Below are 19491 nucleotides of genomic sequence, written 5' to 3'. Positions count from 1 at the left end.
TACTACTTGCTTGTTCCTTCTATAGAAGTAGGAAACTTTGTGTAAACAAACAGTTCAAATGTTGGTGGTACATACTGCTATGGAAAATATTTTCTTAAAGTAGCAAATGGGCAAAACAGTAGCCTGCCTGCTGTAGGCCATGTCTTGTAATGTTCAAGATATTTGCATTCTGATGCTCAAATGCAGTGAGCCTACTAGAGAAAATCAATACATGAGAGGGGTTGTAGTTAAACATACAACAAGCTGATAGTGCTGGTCAGAAACTAGGGAAGGAGAACAAGACACACTACAAGTTACTGTATGGTAAGCATGACAAGTGCACTTTCAAAATAAATACAACTGGTCTTACGGTTTGGCTATTTAAAATATATTTTTTTAAAAGTGCCATTGCAAATAGATAGCAAACTAATCTGCATTTCAAAATGATGCTTCAGAGGCCTTGAAGTGCTACCCTCGGGTTAAGAGTTCACTTAAAACATTGCACAGCTTTGAACACAATTATCTTAATTACTGAAGGGCATGTAAGACAGACAAAACTGGGCAAGTGAGCTAAAGTTTTTGCTAAAATACTGCTTCTGTTCTATCTCCTCTCCTGTGTCATCTTAACCATTGGCTGCTCTTAACTGGAATGCCAGTGGTTTCCTGGGTAGGTAGCCAAGTTTGGTATCCATTCCATCATCCTGATCTGATGACTAGCTTCTAGGCTTGCTTTTCTCAATGACACACCAATTCCAAGTACTACAATGATAGGCTTGCCAAATAGCTACAAAAATTAATGCTTTCTGAACCAATGTGTAAAAACTAGTTACCACCCCTTTCTATGGCACTAAACATAACTTCTGTCAATAAGTTAAAAATGCTGCAGTGGGGAAAGTGCAGCTAGCAACACTCTCCTATGTATTCCCCAGCAAGAGAGGAGTGGACTTTCTGTTGCAGCATCATGATGGAGGAGGAAGCCTCTTCCCGACAGAATGGCATGAACACTGCAGACGGCTCTCCAAGAGCTGCAGTTCAGCTGGTGCCAGAAGTAGCGTGCCCTTGACGGTCCCCCAGTCCTTCATGACACCATGGAAAGTGCCTCAGATGCATGAAGGTTGCAGGCATGGCCGCGACTGGCCAACTGCCAGCCCGCACAGAACCAACCCTCCCAAGAGTAGTCTACTGGAGCTCAGTGAGAACCTCGGTCATTGGCCACGTCTTGCAACCGCCGCAGGAGGGCTGTGTGGTTTTCAGGGCACATGCGCTTGGCTGGCGATTCAGCACCCTCTTCTAGGACAATGCCCCTCTTCTTTGTTGACGTCTCCCCAGTTCTAATCATACTGTTAATCTCATGAAGTCTCTGAAATTTACCAGAAAGCAAGGAAAGCCGTGAGCATTACTACTAGCTGCCGTTCAGACCAGAGCACGGAGACAGCTCAGCGGTAGAGCATCTGCTTTGCATACAGGGCGTCCCAATTTCAGTCTCTAGCATTGCCCAGCAGGGCTGGGAAGGACCTTTGTCTAAAATGCCGAAGAGCAGCTGTCAGTGTACTGTAGACAATACTGAGCTGGACGGATCAAGAGTCTGACCTGATATTCCTAGACCAGCTTTCCTATGTTCTTGTGTAACTAGGGGTTCATATAAAGGATCTTAACTTTCAGAAGACTGCGGCTCAAACAGATTTTAGATATTGATCACTGCTTCTTACCTTTGATGGGCTGCTGCTAAAATAGTAGAATATCTTCTCCCGTGGAGACAAAGCAGATTCATTTTTGTGAGGGGAAATGTAAATGGAGTGATTCTGAGACAGCTGGATTCTGCGTGGAGATCCACTTCTTACAAAAGGATATGGAGACAGGGGAGGAGCTTCAGCCTATTGTGGAAAAGCAGGCTGAATTAATGTTATGTCAGAGAATCAAGTGTCTGGGTCATTTCAGGGCACTCCACAACAGATCTTGCTATCTAGAAGAAAGTATTTTGACCTGCATATACTTCTAGTTTTTGTGATAGCAAAGGTGAAATACTACTTTCAATGGTACTTGTGTATAATAACTATTTAGAACACATTCCAGACTTAACCAACTGTGCCAAGATGTGTAAAGGACAAGTATTTACCTCAAATATGAAGTGTGAGTTCTGTTGCATAACAGAATTGCAAACATTCTGTTGTATGTTTATGCAATGAATATTTGTGAAGTGTCAAAAGAAAAACCCGAAGAAAATATTCAGTGACCAACTTATGCAAGATTTCAATTTTGTGTCATTGAAACTGACATACCTACCCACTTATATATTACTGTTTTACATCCAAGTAAATCCAAGTAGAAAAGAATAAAAGGCTCTTTCAATAGGTGTTCATCCTGTTCTGGACAGGGTTGCACTCCCTGCATTAAAGCATCAGTTTGCAGTCTGGGCTACAGACAGATCCAGTAGTGCAACCTGAGGCCCAAGCAGCTCCTATGACACACAGCACCCTTTGCCAACAGTAGCTCCTCCTGGACAGAGAGATCCTCCTGGTCACAGTTATCCATGCTTTGGTATCCTCTAGATTAGACTCTTGCATTTTATGTGAGTCTTCCTTGGAAGGCTCCTTGACTTCTAGGACCACAAAGTAGATGGGATAAACACGTGTTACTTACTCCATTGGTTGGGGAGTACTTCAGGGCAAAGTCCTTAATTCGGTCACTGTAGACATTATTATAAAACTGAATCAGATCCCCCCGTTCTTCTTCCTCGATATCACTGTTGGCCCCAGTCAGGCGTGTTGGAGTCGGGGGAGCACTACTGGGCTGTGGGACTGGCAGGGTGCTGCTCGATCTCATCACTGGGCTGGAATCTCTGCTTGCTGTGAAGAAATGAGACATTTTAAAAACCTATCTTGAGTACACTTTCTCAGATTTCTGAAGAACCTCTTGAGCAAAAATATAATATTTTCTTTATGCCACTGGGTGACCTCCAAGACTGTTTATCCTCTTCCTGATTACCTTTTACAGTAGGTGCAGGCAACCAGCAGCTCCTTCACATAGTTTTTGTTAGCATCCCAGCATAATTCTACCTTCTTATTTGCTCAAAAACACAATGCTCCAAATTTTCAAAGTGTGGCTCTCTGCTTTTAATGTGTTTCTTATAGCCAATTTATTGGGAGCTTAGACCTTCTTGAGTACTTTGGTCCCTGCTGATCATGTCTACACTTAGCTGTATTTCAGGATGTTTGACACATGTATGTTCATCAAATGAATGTAAAACACCATCTACAAAAAAAACCTTGCCACATGTGCTTAATCTTTGGCATAGTGCTAAAAAGGCCTTCTACCAAATTTGTAACATTATAGCCACTTACTTTTATCCTTATTCCTCTCATCTGGCGAATTCTGCTGGCTGTGGTTTTCACTGTTGCCTGAATGCCTTCGTCTTCTGCCTTTTATCAAGACACTTCGATATACCTTCAAAAAGCCAAAGCAGAGTTGCAGAATTCAAAGGGGCTTATTGATATTTAACTGCAACGGCATGTGCTAACAATGTCTGGAAACCCAAGTTTTCCTGAGGCCTTTCAGACAGTACCACAGCTGTTCACTACAAGCAGTCTTACATATTAGAAGTTCAGGCACAACATTTGCTTACGTGGCTTTTGGCTTGTGGTTGTGTCCGATAACAGCGCATGATGTTCTGAAATGAAGTGTCTTCTTTAGTAACCTAGAATGCAAGAGGGGAATCAATTTGGTTATAAGCATCAACTTTTTCTTAAATGGCTTGATCTTTCCTCTTTCAGATTTAATCCAAGCTATGTACTTGGTTAAGATTTACCTTTGCAATTACATAAATAGCACACATCAACAGTTGATCTAAATGCCGGTCCATCATGAGCTCAGAGCACTGAACCAGAGAGAATTCAAAACAGGTCCAGATTTTCTTCCTCAGATCATCTGAAATATCCAGTTTGAGACAGAGATCCCGCAGGCGGACACTTGCTAAGTGGAACACCTGTTGGAGGAAGGAGACACAATCAGAACTGTGCTACAACTGAAAAATTCTGCTTGTCGCATCAAAGCTCATTAGCTTTAAAAGCATATTTATAAAACACTCCAATGTGAGCAATCCTAGCAGGTAATTAACTTGGCCCTTGGCTTAAGCCATCCATCTGTCTACCAACTACTCTCAAACAGGCAGCTCTTATTTAGAACAAATAAATAAAGATCCTGCCCACCAAAATCTCTATCATCAGGGTCTCCCTCTCTGACTAGATTCTTAAGAGAAGGGCTTGTTTGAATTTCTAGCCCAGCCCACACTGTAGTGACATGTATGACTTTCTGGGGACGTACCTTTCTAAAGAAGAGCGAGAGTGAGCCAGCCTTTCGGGATTTAGCACTAGAGCTGCCCAGTTGTTGCTTTGGCCGATTTTCTCCAGGAAGGGCAATCTGTTGGACCGCCACTTGGCCTTGTAACTGTAGGGCTGTTCCAGCCATCTGTTGAGTGCTCAGAGTCCCAGCAAGGGTCTGTGCACTGAGAGGCTGGATGGAACTGGAGAGTGGTTGGCCTTGCCCACCTACGTTGACCTGCACTGGGATGAACGTTATTCCTCCATTTTCATTGGCAATGCCTGCAAAAGTGAGCAGAAAAGAAATAAAGCTGCAAAAGAATAGTTATGGGTGTGTGGGGGTGTATATGAAATTTATTTTTATTTATGCGGCTTTCTGAAACACAATGCTTGGAACAATACATGTCTATTGTCACGGGTTCATGGAAATGCCTTTGAGATGGAAAGCAGCTTTACTGCAAAATTTAAATGTTAGTGACATAATGGGGAGGAGCTTTGGTCTTGCTGCAGCAAGCATAAATTGTCCACTTTGCTAATCAGCGTCTCGCTGGGCTTGCATTTGGAAGAGCGTCTACATGTAAACACTGCTGTAAGCTAAATTGTCATGAATTGTAGCTAGGGATGATGGGAGTTATTCAGCAATAGCTGGAGGACCGCAGGTTGGGAACTCCTGCCTTAGGGGATGGATTGTTTTCCTTATTCCTTGGCATCTTCTCAGAGAAGATACACTAATGTATTTTCTGCCGACAAGTCACTGCCCATATAGGTTGGTTCCAAAGTGTGTGTTGTGTGCTGGAGCTCAGTAGTCTTGCGGGCTTAATTCCAACTGTATCCTCCCCTGCCCCACATCTTTACCTTGCTCTTTTCCCTTTGACCCACTCCCCTACGCAATTCTTATCGTGCTGATGACCCTGAGACACCACAGTCCTCTTCCAAGAACCTGTAGTCGTCATCTTCACCACCTCCCTTACCTTGCACCGGTATCGTGACCGTCTGCCCGTTGTTTGCAGTTACAGTTGCGGTTGCCACGGTTACGAGAGTCTGCCCAGGGACTGGCGTGACAGGTATCGCTTCTGACGAGACGTTCTGCACAGGTACCGTGCTGACCACAGGCTGCTGCGAGACTCTCACAGAGGTCCGAGTGGCGTCAGTGGGGGTGTCGTTATCGACAAACAGCCTCCTCCTGGTGGGGTTGCCTGTAGGAGAGCTGTATCTCTCATACAGTGTGGTCGGAGAAGACGAAAGGGCTGCAGATATCGTGGAAAGAGGAGAGGAATGAAAAGAATCAAGTGCGAACTCCAGCAACAGCATCCTGCTAGATGTTAAGCCCACTCAGAGATCAAACCTGGAGAATGATTTACACTTCTGACAGGGTGTAGTTTGTCAGGAGCTGCCTGACAGTTGCACACAGGAGGATGTTCTTTGTGTGTGTGAAATACAGCCCTACAAGTGACAACTGGTATTTATATCAGGGAGGCCATCCTCCGTTCTTTCCCCTGAAATTGCAAATATCAGCAGCCACGACTACCCACCCCACACACTCTCCATGTGAAACCAATAAGGTGAGACCTATCTTATGATTGTTTTGTCAAAAGTAACACTTGAATATATAAAATTGATGAACTGATTAATAGGAATGGTATTTTCTGAAGTTTAACTTAATGCATTAGACATGATCCTGCCCCCATGAGTGCCTAGACTGAGAAGCCAGGAGGCCCCCCTGCACCCTCCATGGCCAGTCCGATCTTGCCCACTCCAACGTCCCTGTTCAGTTCAAAATGAGTCATTTCTGCTCAACATGCAAATTCCTCCCCCCCCCGCCCCCTGAATATCTGTAAGATCTTACCCTTCCCCAGTGCTCCACTTTCAGCACGGACCTCAATTAACCTCCTCGGGGAGCCTGCCACACTGTTGCCATCTGACTTTTCAAAATACTGAGAGGGCATAACCTAAAATATAACAATTCACACAGTGTTAATGCTTGCAAGACATGCTCTCTCTGATCTGGTTCAGTTGGCACGAGGACATGCTGTGGGCTTCCGTCTCCTCCTGGTGGACTCCTCCCTCTTGCCCCTGTTTATTGTTATGCCCACACTGGAGATAGTACTAACCAAAGCTGTTCCAAACCATGATTTGAGCCATGGTTTGGGGCAATTCTTGCTCACTGGCTCTGATCTGGATGCAGCTGCAAATAATAATTCAGCAAACTATCAAGAGTTGAGTATTGGAGCATATAATACTGTGACATGATTTGGGGATCAGCTAACATGATTTCTGAAGTGCACCTCAGCAACAGTTTAATAAACTCACGACTCAGCTCTTTTTAAAGTACTTGATATGTAAGCAAGGAAGGAAGAGTGTTAATAGTACAAGACAATTGACTGGACTTCAGTGGTGTTTTTGTGCTACTAATAGCCCTGAAGGTTCCCCTTTAATGCTTCTGGATATTGTGAAAACAGGAAACATACACATACATTTATTTATTTAGATGTATATGTCGCCCTACTCCCATAGGACTCAGGGCGGCTTACAAGCAATAATATACACAACAACACAATTTCATAAAAATATATCTTACATGGCCGTTGCTAGGCTCCAAACCAGCAAAATAAAGCCTTAATTGCTGGAGCCTTAAGCCACAGACAACTTTAAAGCAGTCGCCTTAGCAGAGGAAAGGAGCAGGAGATGAAAGAGATCAGGTTCCCTAAGCAGCCACTCAGTAAGGATGGAAGGAAAGGGTTAGGGTGTAGCAGATGAGCAAGGTGGCAAACTGGATTCAGCAAGAGGGACTGACCTCCAATAAAGCAACTTGAGTAGATATGTCTCAGTTTACTTTGGCATGATCAAGGCCTTCCCCCTCCAAAGAATGCTATTTAATTGTAAGGCAGCTGTGCCAAAATAAACTACCAATAACTAACAAACAAAAACCACATGAAAACACTTAAAGAAGTGTCTCATATTTTACCTCCTCACAGTTGGGAACTTTATTTTCATTTTCTTTTATTTTGTCCCATAATGGAGATTCCACTTTCCATGCCAGGCTCTCTAAGATCTGCTCCTCGATGTGATTGAGGTGCTTCACCACTTCTCGGCAAAGGCCATCTTCTGCTCGTATCAGAATCTCTATTACCTGTAATAAATGATTGATAAATAAATAAATAAATCTAAATATTCATTTATCTGTATATTATTTATTAAGAGATTGTAACACTCAATGTAGCTTTCTTCTTTAATTAAAAAGAAGTGAATGAAAACTAACTATTCCTGCTTATTTTTAAACGTCAATGTAGATGAACAGAAGCATTTACCTTATAAAAGTGAAAGGCTGGAACATCAAATATATCCGTGATAAACAGAAAACTTTCAGCTGGGTTGTAAGAGTAAGTTATTATCTCAAGGCAACAGGCCAGCAAAGACCTGTGAAACACATCATGCTCCAGAATGGCCTAGGATAAAATATATTAGCACAGTAAAGAATCTGATTAGTCAGCATAAAAATGAAAATAGTCTTCCGCTTCATTGAGATCAAAGTAGCTGTGCTTTGCTTGTGCAAATGACACCAGATAAGTCATTTGAAAACTCTCACAAAGTATGTGATCTGTCCACTTCTTACCATATACAAATGGACTAACGTGGCAGTGGCCATTGTGAGGATTAAGGAGGTTGCATGCATGGATCTCTTGTTCCTAAGCCTGTGATTATGACTGATCACCATGACGGAGAGACATGCAATACTGTGTGCACATGAAACGCATGTGTACATGGATTCTCCAGTTAACCTACCCAGAGAAAGCAATAACTAAACTGCAAGTTAAATGCATAGTGCCAACCTGTGGCTTGATTATCACATTACATTTTGCAACTGAGCATTCGGTTTTATATTGTTCTGAATGCTACCTTGCTCAATTAATTTACTTTGAAAAAGAAGTAAAGCCTTACACAAACCATTCTGCTGAGCTTACTTACAGATAAGTCAGCATCTCCTAGCCTTCGCTTTTCCTGCTCAATGACAGACTCCAATACCTTATAGTAAAGGACTTCGGCAAGCCGAAAGTGTTTTCCAACAGTCTCTGCAATAATTAAGGACACAAAAACATTGGCTATCCATACCAGGAAATTCAGAGCCTGACTTTGAGCTACATTTCATCAATTTACAGTACATTTTTAAAAAAGCCATTAAGAATAAAAAAAGAAAGGTTGCTTCCTCCTATTTCAAACACAGATCATTCTCAAACTATCAAACTAACAGACCTCACAAGCATGTAACAGAATTTGACTGCATCCAGTTATTTCCATAGAAACAGTCCATATATTTGAAAAAAGCAGGTAAGGATATTGATTTTCATTTGCAAGAGCACATAGACAAAGGCATAATGCTTTTCAATTCCCTGCTGCACTTTTTACGCAATGACAGGGCTTTTATATTAGAGCAGAGTGTGGCCTTACCTTTGGAGAAGCTGCCTGGTTCTCCCTGTGCCCTCTGACAATAAATTCCGTACATTTCTTTCAATCTATTGGCAATTGAGAGAGAAGGATCCCTGGAACATGCCCTGACAAGAAACATATGAATAATGATTTGCAAATTAAGAAAAGAGAGAGAGAGCTCTTTATAATGTGATAGTTGTATTTTCCATCCAAAGCAGTAGCGCTGTTTCTACCCAAGCAAATGTTTTAGTCATTAAAACATTTGAGAATAGCGAATAAATTTTTACTTTTGCAAAGTTTCCTTCCTACTACATGCTGTTTTGTTCTAAAATAAACTGATCCTCATACAGTACAATAATATCAGCTATAACAATGCCAAGCTTCATGTTCAAAAGGAGTGCAACCCTACAAAAAGTGGAGTATATAAGATGCACAAAGAGTCTATTTGCAATCCTGCTGATGTTTATTTCAGAAAAGTGCATACCTCCACAAGCAAAATCAGTGAGACAACTTGGCTGCCAAGTGTCCCCTAAGCTCTAAAATCACATTTTCTGTTGCGTGTTATAAGCAACACACACACAAACACAACCCACAGCGAAATACAAATCAATCTACATACCTGAGAATTTGCTCCAGATTTTCACTAGGGGCATTCTTCAGCCCTGTCAACATCGTATGGAGCCGGGTCAAGCTGTATGTAGCAATGGAAATGGGGCTGTCACACGGGTCACTCTCCTTTATATACTTCCGGCCAGTAAGAGGTGTAGATATTCTAAAGGACTTTGTCTAAAAAACAATGTGAAAGATGTTTCAAGAATGAAAGCCACTGCAATCTATACATTAATACCAACAGTTCTAGCATTTTAACTGAATCAACTGCTAAACTGACTGCCATATTGCTCATATAGTATGGAAGTTGCTATATCTATCTCCATACTATCTCTCTTCCTACTGTCAACATCGTACCAGACTGACACTTTCGGTCCATGCTGAATACTCCCCCTTCTTTTTCAACTATATACTGGAATCAAGGGGAGAAAATCCCATCTTCATTAAAGGGGCTTTTGCTTGATTATTCCACCTCTTCTGTGCCTACCAAGGTGCACCAAAATGCCCCTGCCTCTTGCCCCATAGAAGCAAGATAATAAATGCATGGACTTTCCATTTGAGTACTCCTAAGAACAATGCATCTGTTCATGTACATATGAGCAGAATTATCATCACCGTGGCTGAAAGGAAGCTAAACTGGCAGACAGGATAGATAGATAGATACAGTAGTGTCAACCATTGAAAAACTGGGGTCATGTTGCTATGGGGATTGACTGAAGCCTTGGCTTCTCCCACATAGTTCAGGCTAGTCATACTAACCTGGTGGCATAGAAGTAGAAGCCAACATCATTATTATATTTGGACATGGTAGACTTCTGAGAATACATGTATGCCTTTCTGAGATCTATGGAGGAGGGTAGGATATATATTCTTACATTTGTATCCCACCCTCCTTCATAGATCTCAGAGTGGCTTCTGCTTCCATGTCACCAGGGTAGTGTATGAGAAGCCTGAATGATGTGGGAGAAGCCAAGGCTGCAGTCAATCCCCACAGCAACATGAACCAAGTTTTTCCAATGGCTGACCCTACTATGGGAAGCAGCTGAAATGTGGCTCCTCCCACACTCTCTGGGGTGTCCCATGGTAATTCAGCAGTTCGAGTAGAAGCGCTGTAGCTACAGTACCACGCCACCAGGGTAATGCAAGTACAGGGTCAAAGATGAACCTCTATCAGACACCTGTTTGTTCGCAGGCAGCAATGACACTATGTCTACCCTGTAAGGCATGCAACAACTCATCCATTCCAGTACGCCACAGGCCATGCTGTACTTACTTGTTCGAAATGTTCCTGCAAATTACATTTCACTTGCACTCTTTCCGCTGTTTCCATGCCCGAAGTTGTGTTTAAGCATCTTCGCAGGGTTCCTATTTCCTCATCTGCATCATCCCCAAGAAATATTCGCTCATCTAGATTTCCAACAGACAATACATACTCCTCATAGGCCTTGTTGATGGCTTTGCTGTAGCAGAGAAAAGAAACCAGAAAAATGTTTCACACAGAGATATAAATGACTGCTACGGAACAGTGAGAAATGTCTGTATGTGACAGCCACAAGCCCAACCTCTCCTGGAATGAAAAGGTCCTTGGGCTTCTTTGTCATGGGAAAAGTCACCAAGAATTAGAATCCCTGCAAAGGATTTACACAGAAATGATTGGAGCTTTGATTCCTTCTATCCAATCTTTTACAATAATTATAGTAAAGACTATGGAAACAGCTATACATATATGTCCATCTGGAGCATTTGGTGGTTTGAGTATTGTGAGATATGCAGCAATTATAAGGGCTAGTTTATTATGGATCTGAGGTCTGGTAGGAACCTTACCTAGGTATTGAAACCCGGCAAGGAGTTTTGTGGCAAACCTCTGAACCCAACTCACTCAGGGGTTTACAGATGCCATCATTCTACGATACTCACAAACTTTCTCCAAAGTTTCCTGGATCGAGAAACCCAGTCAGGTTTTCCTCTTTTCCCTTTAGAATCTACAAGAAAAAAAGAACGGATATAAATGCAAGCAATCGGAAATTGACAAATCATTTAGGATTTTTTAAAAAAAACTAGTTATATACCTTTTTCTCAAAAAGTTTCCTCACATAAGGCTTCCAGAAATGTTCCTTTATACCCTTGGCTTCTAACACCACTCCATCATGTAAGGAGCAGAGTTTTTCAATGATACAGGGGGGCTCAGACAACAGCTTGAAATCCTTACTATGAAAGTCTTCAGGCAGCCCTGTGACATTAAAGGAGAGGCAGGGGAGAAGAAAGTAAAAATACCTATCAACACACATGGGCTTCTGCTTTCCTGGGTTCCAATAACATGTGAACCAACACAGCAACTTCCTGTTTCATGCAGGGATTTAGTGTCTTGGAAACCATGAAGTATGTATTGCTCCCTCCCTCTACTTTGCATCAGCCCAGTCTAATACTTTTGTTTTCTCTTAGTTTCCCTTTGAGATAGACAAACAAGAGCTTTTTTTGGTCTGTTGTGGCTTCTTATGGAAATGTTAGTGAATGGTTAAATGGTGAGACAAGGCAAAAAAAACCAAAAAACCAAACAAACTTCGCAATGTGATTTCCTTTCATGCATATTATGCCTAATATTTCAGTGCCACATTTCATTCCCTACACACTGAAATGCAACATTAATTAAAGAGCTAATCAATTACATTAATTAGTGGCATTCTTGGGGCAGCACGATATATTTTAACATACCTTTAAAATTGGGATTCAGAAGCTCCTTACGGTTTGGGCATTGCAGTGAATTTCCATAAACTAGATCCAGGACACATAATAAGAGATGGTAGGAATTGACCAAGTCATCACTGATCATAGGGAAATTGCCTATAAAATTATAACCATGGTTTGGATTAGATTGAAGTTGACTTCAGAATTCTGAGGAAAAAATGTATCTAACACTCTGCATTCATTTTAAACAAATAATACTCACATACTATAGACCAGGGTGGGCAAACTTGGCCCTCCAGCTGTTGTTGAACTACAGCTCCCATCATCGCCACAATTTATTGTGGCTGAGGATGATGGGAATAATAGCTCCACAACAGTTGGAGGGCCAAGTTTGCCTGCCACTTCTATGGAACCACAATTCATACCAATAATCGAGGGTAAACATAACAGATTATAAAATAATGAAGCAACACAATGAAGATAAATACGTAAAAAACACTGAAATAGTTTATGTCCCATTTTGAAAATATGTCCCAAGGTTAACATAACAATCTTAATCATTTTTACTAAGCGTACACTTCAGCTATTTGAGAGATTTAATGCTCCTAACATCAACTACGCTGTATTATCTCTGTCAACATGATTATACAGAAATGTTAATTTAGAGGGGCTCCAAGGTTAGTAACGGGTGCCGTCCCATGCTTGCATGCACACATTTCAATAGCATAACATGATGGTTCATATGAATAAGCAGTGCTGGGAGCTACTATGAAGATTATGGAGAAATCCTAAGGGGAAAAAATGTGGCTCTGGCGGTGCTGGCCTCAGGTTGCAACTGCTGACAGGCAACAGCAGTGCAGTAAATTTAAAATTGTTACATGTAGTAATTAGTTGAACAAAGTCATATTCACTAGTCAAAGTATTTTTTTTTAGTATAAACAGTTAACTGAGCTGGTGATATTTCCGAGTTCTATCTGACTAGTTTTTCATTTATCAGATTAAACTTGCTGTTTTCTTTCGAACACAGCAAGAAGAAAGATGATTGTAATAATCTGACTCAAATAAAGAGGGCCTTAACCTTAAACAAACCACAGATCATGCAGCGTGATTAAACATCTCGAAAGCAGGATAGAAAGTAATAATTAGCAACTATAATGCACTTGTCTAGAATTTCTTAGCACTTCTCTTACCATGCACATTAGGCAGCAAGCAGATTCATCTACACCAGAAGCAGTAAGCAAGAAAGTCTGAAGGTTTTTCTGCACAGAGAAAGGAAGTTGCAAATGCTGCTCTTTACACTAAGAAGGCTGTCATGCAAACAAGCCCAAACTTGTCCTTGAAATGTGGTTGCCACGATAAATGCAGCTGAAACCCTCAAAAACAGAGCAAATGACTTAACAAGATCCCACTTCCCCTGTCAAAGCAACTAAAGTCTGTGCATGTCAAATTCTGAGTTTCAGAGTTTACAATTAGCACACACTATCTCTCCTATTTTAAAGGCTTTTATATATTTCATGGAACATGTCTGTGCCATTCTAACCAACAAAAGCCACAATTCTCTCAGAAGCTGCCAAAACCACCAACTAAAAGAAAGTGATTTCTTAACAATGCTCAGCAAAGGGGATGTTTAACTGTTCAGAAACAAACACACCCAGTTGTTGATTTTAGCAAAATGCAAGACACACAATTTTTGCCACAATCCTTTTGAGACTAAAACCATTAATCTGAGGCAATTTGCTCTCACCTACTTCCCATTTCAGATAAACATTAATTGCAACAACTGTTCCATATTCTACTGACAGGGATCTTAGTAAAAACATAACCCAACAAAGTTATTTCTTGTAAAGCATGTTGACAGTGGATTGTGAGCAGGAAATAGAATTGACTTGATGTTTTCTAGGAAACCAATTATGTCTCAACAAGCTTGGACAAGTTCACATTACTCTGATACACTGAAAAAAACAGAGTAGGCATCAAAGGGTTTACTGGGCAACAGTTATCACCACAAATTTAAGGAGCACATACAAAAGGACTAGCTATTGTGAGCCAGGAGATGAAATAATCAAAACTTAAGGTAGACAAAACTGAACTATTTGTAGATTAAGATATCCGAAGGTAACAGTTGTCAGCACAACACTGTGTTTCTAGGCCAAAAAAAAGTCTCTCCTGTATATTAGAAGTGACAGAGCCACTTATTACCACCAAATGAATCTACCCTCATAACGAGGGTACAACTGTGACATGCTATTAAAAAAAACCCATATAATTCCAAGATTGTTAAAGAAGTGCTGGAATGTGATTTATAATCAAGATTTTAAAAGGGTTAAATTTCTGACATTTAGAAAAATAAATGTCACGAGGAAACTACCATCTGCAGACTTGAACTGCAATCCTCAACATGCTTAGTGAGTAAGCCCCACACTGAATACCGTGAGAATTACCTCTAACTAGACATGCTTAGGATAGCACTGCCAGGCTACAAGCCTGTGACACTTACCTGGGAATAACCCTGCTGAAAAAGAGTGGGGAAATATGCATAGGATTGGGCTGCAAGACTATAATCTAATGCACAAATACTTGGGAGTAAGTTCCACTCCCACAGTAAGGCTTACTTTAGAGTAACCACACACAGGATTACATTAATTTTGTACAATGGGCATTATTTAAATAGACAAATCTAGAAAAGAACATAAAATCCAAAATAATAAGATTTAGATTCCGGAATAAACATGCAGAAAAACTGAAATGATGAACACTTCGACAGCCTGTAAAACAATGACTGTCAGAGAAGTTTGGCTTCACTGTAAGTATTTTAAAAGGAAGAAAAGCAAATGTGTGAGCCTTACATTTGACCACATGAGGGCCTTGTTAATTCAAACAGGGATACAGTATTGTGGTGCATTGCTGTCTTTATTATTCTCTGGAGATATAACAACAAAACAAAAAGTTTAAACCTCACTGCTTACCTTTTGCATAAACAAAAAGTACCCAGCAAAACTGGAACACTTCAGGAACTGTGCAAGGTTGTCTCCTTTTTAGAAATGAAGGCATAAAAAACAGATGTGTTATCTTTTCATTTACACACTGAAGTGCCTCAAAATATATATCCCCACATTGATAGGAAATTCAGTCACACATGTTCAGGGCTGTGCAATAAGAGGACCACACGTGGCTTTCCCCATCCTATGTATTCTACCCTGAGGAATTTCAGAAACTCTCAGGCTAGAAAAGAGCATAAGCTCCATGAGCTTTCATAGCTCTAACTTTCATTAAACAGGGCAACACCACCAAGGAAGTGCTTGGACATCTACCTCCACGCCACCAGTCACAAGCCTGGACAGCCATCTGAACATAAGAACAGCCTTGTTGGATCAGACCCAAGGCCTATTTAGTCCAGCATCCTATTTTCCCATGGTGGCCCACCAGATGCCTCTGGGAAGCCCACAGGCAAGAGATGAAGGCATGCCCCCTTCTCCTGTTGTTCCCCTGCAACTGGTATTCACAGACATCCTGTCTCGGAGTCTGGAGGTAGCCTATAGCCATCAAGACAAGTAGCCATTGTTAGACCTGTCCTCTATCTGAGATGGAAGGGGGCAACTTGTGATAGAATCAGAGAGGCAGAGAGAGAACGAGGGGGAAAGTGAACCAGTAAAGATGATCGTGGCAGGGAATGGGAGACCACCTCCTAAGCTGTTATATAGAAGATTAACATTCAAACTACTTAGCACATTTACTTTAAAATACCTTATAATGCAATTAACATGCCACTAACGTACAAGTGATGTTAATATTAGAGTTCCAGTTTCTATTTGACTATAGTCTTGGGGAACGTAGTGAGCCATACCTTTGTTTTCTTCCTCTCTGCTGGCGTGGCTGTTCATCTTGAGGGTACTTGAAAATGTCCTGAAAAATGGGTTCATACTTCTTAAAAATTACAGCAGAAACTGTAAAGTTTCTTTCTAATCTTGTGGTACGTTCTCTGAACTGGGAGGGTAGATTTGCCATATCTTCCCATTTCTTCATCTTGTTAAAAAACTCTATCAAACTGAAGACATTTTAGATGATCAGAAATCAACAATACCAACCTTAATGCATTTTAAAGCAATTTGCTGAAAATGGACTGTGATTTATGTAACCTAGCATGTCTACAATAGGGAAGATAAAATAAATATTAAATACTCTTTTCCTTATTAATAAACTAAAGAACCAAAAGACAGCTTCTTTTTATATCAATTTTTGATTGACTTAGCTTTGCCAAACTATTCGTTCCTCATAAAGCACCATTCTATTATACTTCTAATAATGGTGTAGTAGTCATGCATTTTGTATTTCTGCATTGATCTAGTTATTGATACAACATTTCCAGAACTGCTCTGTGGGCCAATTCTACAACTGGCTACATATAACATTTTACAATGTGTACCTCAGACAAATCTGATACAAAATCCAAGTAAACAATTTCCCAGACAAGGTACTAAATTGCTACCTTGTTTCTTTTGACCAGTCACTCAAGCTTGTTTCAACTTTTCAGCTCAAGTGTAAGTTTGAGTTTGTATACGACACTAAGTTTGGGACAAACTGTGCTCAGGCAGTTTATACTGTATAATCATGCTAACAAAGTGAATTTTTTTTAGATTTCAAAACAAACTCATGCCAACATTTAAAGAAACAGATTGTGTATGATTGGCTGGTACAATGTAACTAAGTGGGTGTTAAGCAAATATTTATGGCAGGGAATAAAACTCTACGCTTGTTATACAGTGTCAAAATTGCATGGGAAATTCTGACTGCTTAAGAATAAAATCTAAGGAATCTATTAATTTGATTTGAAACCATCCAGTTCAAGTAAAGGCAACTATCCATAAGAAAAGAGAGCATGCACAAGCCATAATAGCAGCATCAAAACACAAATCTAGGCATCTCCATTCTATGCCAGAAAGGTTTCAGCACTGAGACAGCAAACCCTACTACATTCTGAACTGCAGGGCGGGGGGAGATATAAAAGTTACCTTTGTCCTGAGCAGCGTAATATTCTTATTAAGGATACATAGTTTCCTTCAACAGTTCCTCTGCTAACTGTCGGGACGGCTTTTCTGCAAGCCACATATAAGGAACACGCTAGCCAATGTAGATTGTTTCCCTGTTATATTAAAAAAAAAAGAAGTTGACACATCTCCTAACATACATCCACAAGAGAAAGCAATTCTCCCACTGTTAGGATGTAGGGATTTTGACCAGGATCTAAACCAAAAAGCTATATCAGACACACCCAGAATTTGAGGGTGCTCCTACCTCCCTCGCTGCATTTCCCCCGCTGGCACTGTTCTCAAAAATGGTCCCGCCGGGGCAGCAGCATACCTCCTTGCTGCCCCAGTACATTGTGGGCTGGAAGTGGCTGCTGCCCGTGAGCAAATCGTGACCACTTCCGGTCTGTGACGTACTGGGACGGCAAGGAGGTACGCTGCTGCTGCAGGACCATTTTGGAGAACTGCACTGGTGGGGGAAACGTGGTGTGTGTGTGTGTGTATAAGAGCACCCTTCCCAGTCCTTAGTTATCTCCAAACCCCCACCTTCGAACCAGCCAAACCACTGGTCTTCGAACCAGTTGATCCCTAATGTGCACACCATGCTAAATTACTACTTGATAAGTAACTGCACAAGTGGTTTTTTGATTTTAATTGTTATGTGCTTTTGACCTTAACAGAAACCACCCTGAGTCACTTTAAGAAAGGGAGTATATAAATCAAATAAATAAATAAATAAATATCCACCCGATTTATGGTAAAGTGCACATTTCCAACACAACCTTGCAGGGCAATACAGATGATGGCCTCCATGATTTAGCTGCCTCTTCAAAAGTAACATAATGGCGCAGCGGGGAAATGACTTGCCTAGCGAGCAAGAGGTTCGAATCCCCGCTGGAAACACCTTCGCGTACCAATTGCAGGGGAGTAAGAGCAGGAGGGAGGGCCTGCCCTCAACTCCTGCCTGTAGGCTTCCAGCGGCATCTGGTGGGCCACTGTGTGAAACCAGATGCTGGACTAGACGGGCCTTGGGCCTGATCCAGCAGCGCATGTTCTTCTGTACCTGTATCAGGCAGCAGTAATATAGGAAGGTGCTGAAAGGCATCATCTCTCACTGCGCGGGAGATGGCAATGGCAAACCCCTCCTGTATTCTACCAAAGAAAACTACATGGCCCTGTCGAGGAGTCAACACTGACTCGAGGGCACAACTTTACCTTTTCAAAAGTAACGGTATGTATTCATCTGCATTACAAAGGTGCGTGTGTGTGTGCACGCGCACAGAGGCAAGACAAATAAAATGAGGCTTCCAGGTTGGCAGCCACCCAACTGCACTTTCCCCTCTCAGGACCACTCTCTGGCTCTCTTACCACACTGAGATCTGCCCCTTCATCTTGCCTAAGGCCTCTCTCCTCCTCCTAGATCTGTTTCTTCAGCTTCAGTCTCTCACCTGCTCTTGCTGCCCCCCTTCAGCATGGCTCCCCTGGCTCTGCCCCGCCCTCCTCCTGACCCCAAGGGCCTAATCCCACCCACCATCAGGGCCCTCCCAGGCCCCGCCCCTCCCTCATCATGGCCCCTCCCGCCAGCAATAACAGGACGCCAGGCCCCGCCCACAGGCCTCCTCTCCCGCCACGCCCCTTTCCTCCCTCCAGGCTCCCCGAAGCGGCCCCTTCCCACAGAGCCCCGCCCCTTTCGCCAACAGCCAATGGGGCTCCAGCCTCCCTCCGAGCCCCGCCCCTCGCCCACCTCCAGGGTGTAATTTCTCCTCATGCTCTGGTAGCTCAGCCAGGCCTCGGCTCGGGCTCGCTCGTCCATGTTGAGCAGCCCGCAGAGCTCCTCGTAGCGCTGCCGGGTGTCGCGCTCCGCTTCTGCCGCGGCTTCTTCCTCCTCCTCCTCCTCTTCCTCGTCTCCGCCCTCCTCTTTTTTCTCCTCATCCTCCCCCGCTTCTTCCTGGGCGGGGGCGGCGGTTCCTTCCTCTCCTTCCTCCGCTGCCGCCCCGGAGGGAGAAGCAGCGGGGCCCGGCGATGGAGCGCCCCCTCCGGCCAGCACCGCGGTCGTCTCCTCGTCTCCGCCCAGCATCGCCGCTGAGAGGGCGCGGGGGGGGGGGGGGGGCAGCGCCGGCAGTCCGCGAGGAAGGCGGCTCGCGCGGAGGGCACAGACTGCGCCTGCGCGGCGGATTGTTTTTGTGCGTTTGAAGGCAGCCCCCGCCTCCTCCCCCCGCAGCCGCCCCGTTCGAACCTAAACACTTCGGTGCCTGGCCCCGCCCGCTGCAGCCCCGGTTATTGGAGGGCACCTGGAGCGCCCTGTCCAATCAGCTGGCGGTGGCTGCGCAGACGCTCAGAGACGAGGGGGTGTAGGACTACAGCTCCCATAATGCTTCAGAAGATTCTACTAGGGTAGCCAATAGAAGGCGCTCCGGCTGCTGTTCGACAACAATGCCCCGAGCGGCGATTAG

General features: G+C 42.8%; 1 protein-coding gene across 4 annotated transcripts; it reads right to left on the bottom strand.

Moving 5' to 3' along the window:
- Nucleotides 1-351: 351 nt before the first annotated feature.
- RBL2 (RB transcriptional corepressor like 2) lies at nucleotides 352-19269 on the bottom strand. Of its 4 annotated transcripts, none has more exons than XM_053270930.1 (22): nucleotides 18783-19269; nucleotides 17024-17154; nucleotides 15859-16059; nucleotides 14981-15045; nucleotides 12042-12170; nucleotides 11399-11559; nucleotides 11247-11311; nucleotides 10603-10789; nucleotides 9340-9506; nucleotides 8742-8845; nucleotides 8262-8365; nucleotides 7604-7741; nucleotides 7261-7425; nucleotides 6142-6244; nucleotides 5267-5542; nucleotides 4300-4577; nucleotides 3785-3961; nucleotides 3602-3673; nucleotides 3321-3423; nucleotides 2620-2825; nucleotides 1689-1853; nucleotides 352-1339 (listed from the first exon to the last, which is right to left on the bottom strand). In XM_053270930.1, the coding sequence occupies exons 1-22, from the start codon at nucleotides 19113-19115 to the stop codon at nucleotides 1169-1171; spliced, it is 3501 nt and encodes a 1166-aa protein (XP_053126905.1). In that variant the 5' UTR covers nucleotides 19116-19269; the 3' UTR covers nucleotides 352-1168. The 4 variants fall into 4 exon arrangements, with proteins under 4 accessions (XP_053126905.1, XP_053126906.1, XP_053126908.1 ...); XM_053270931.1 differs by lacking the exon at nucleotides 18783-19269 and adding an exon at nucleotides 18407-18536; XM_053270933.1 differs by lacking the exon at nucleotides 18783-19269 and adding an exon at nucleotides 18487-18504.
- Between the last annotated feature and the right edge of the window lie 222 nt (nucleotides 19270-19491).

This window comes from Hemicordylus capensis, chromosome 9 (genome assembly GCF_027244095.1).
Source record: "Hemicordylus capensis ecotype Gifberg chromosome 9, rHemCap1.1.pri, whole genome shotgun sequence".
NCBI lineage: Eukaryota > Metazoa > Chordata > Lepidosauria > Squamata > Cordylidae > Hemicordylus > Hemicordylus capensis.
The sequence above is the reverse complement of the archived record's forward strand: the minus strand, read 5'-3'. Positions and strand labels throughout refer to the sequence as shown.

Coding starts and splice junctions, on each gene's coding strand:
- RBL2 (XM_053270930.1), bottom strand. CDS start 19,115: ATGCTGGGCGGAGACGAGGAGACGACCGCGGTGCTGGCCGGAGGGGGC. Junction 12,171..14,980: donor ACTTTTTGTTTATGCAAAAG/GTAAGCAGTGAG, acceptor ATAATTTTATAG/GCAATTTCCCTATGATCAGT. Junction 11,312..11,398: donor GGAAACTTTTTGAGAAAAAG/GTATATAACTAG, acceptor TTTTTCTTGTAG/ATTCTAAAGGGAAAAGAGGA.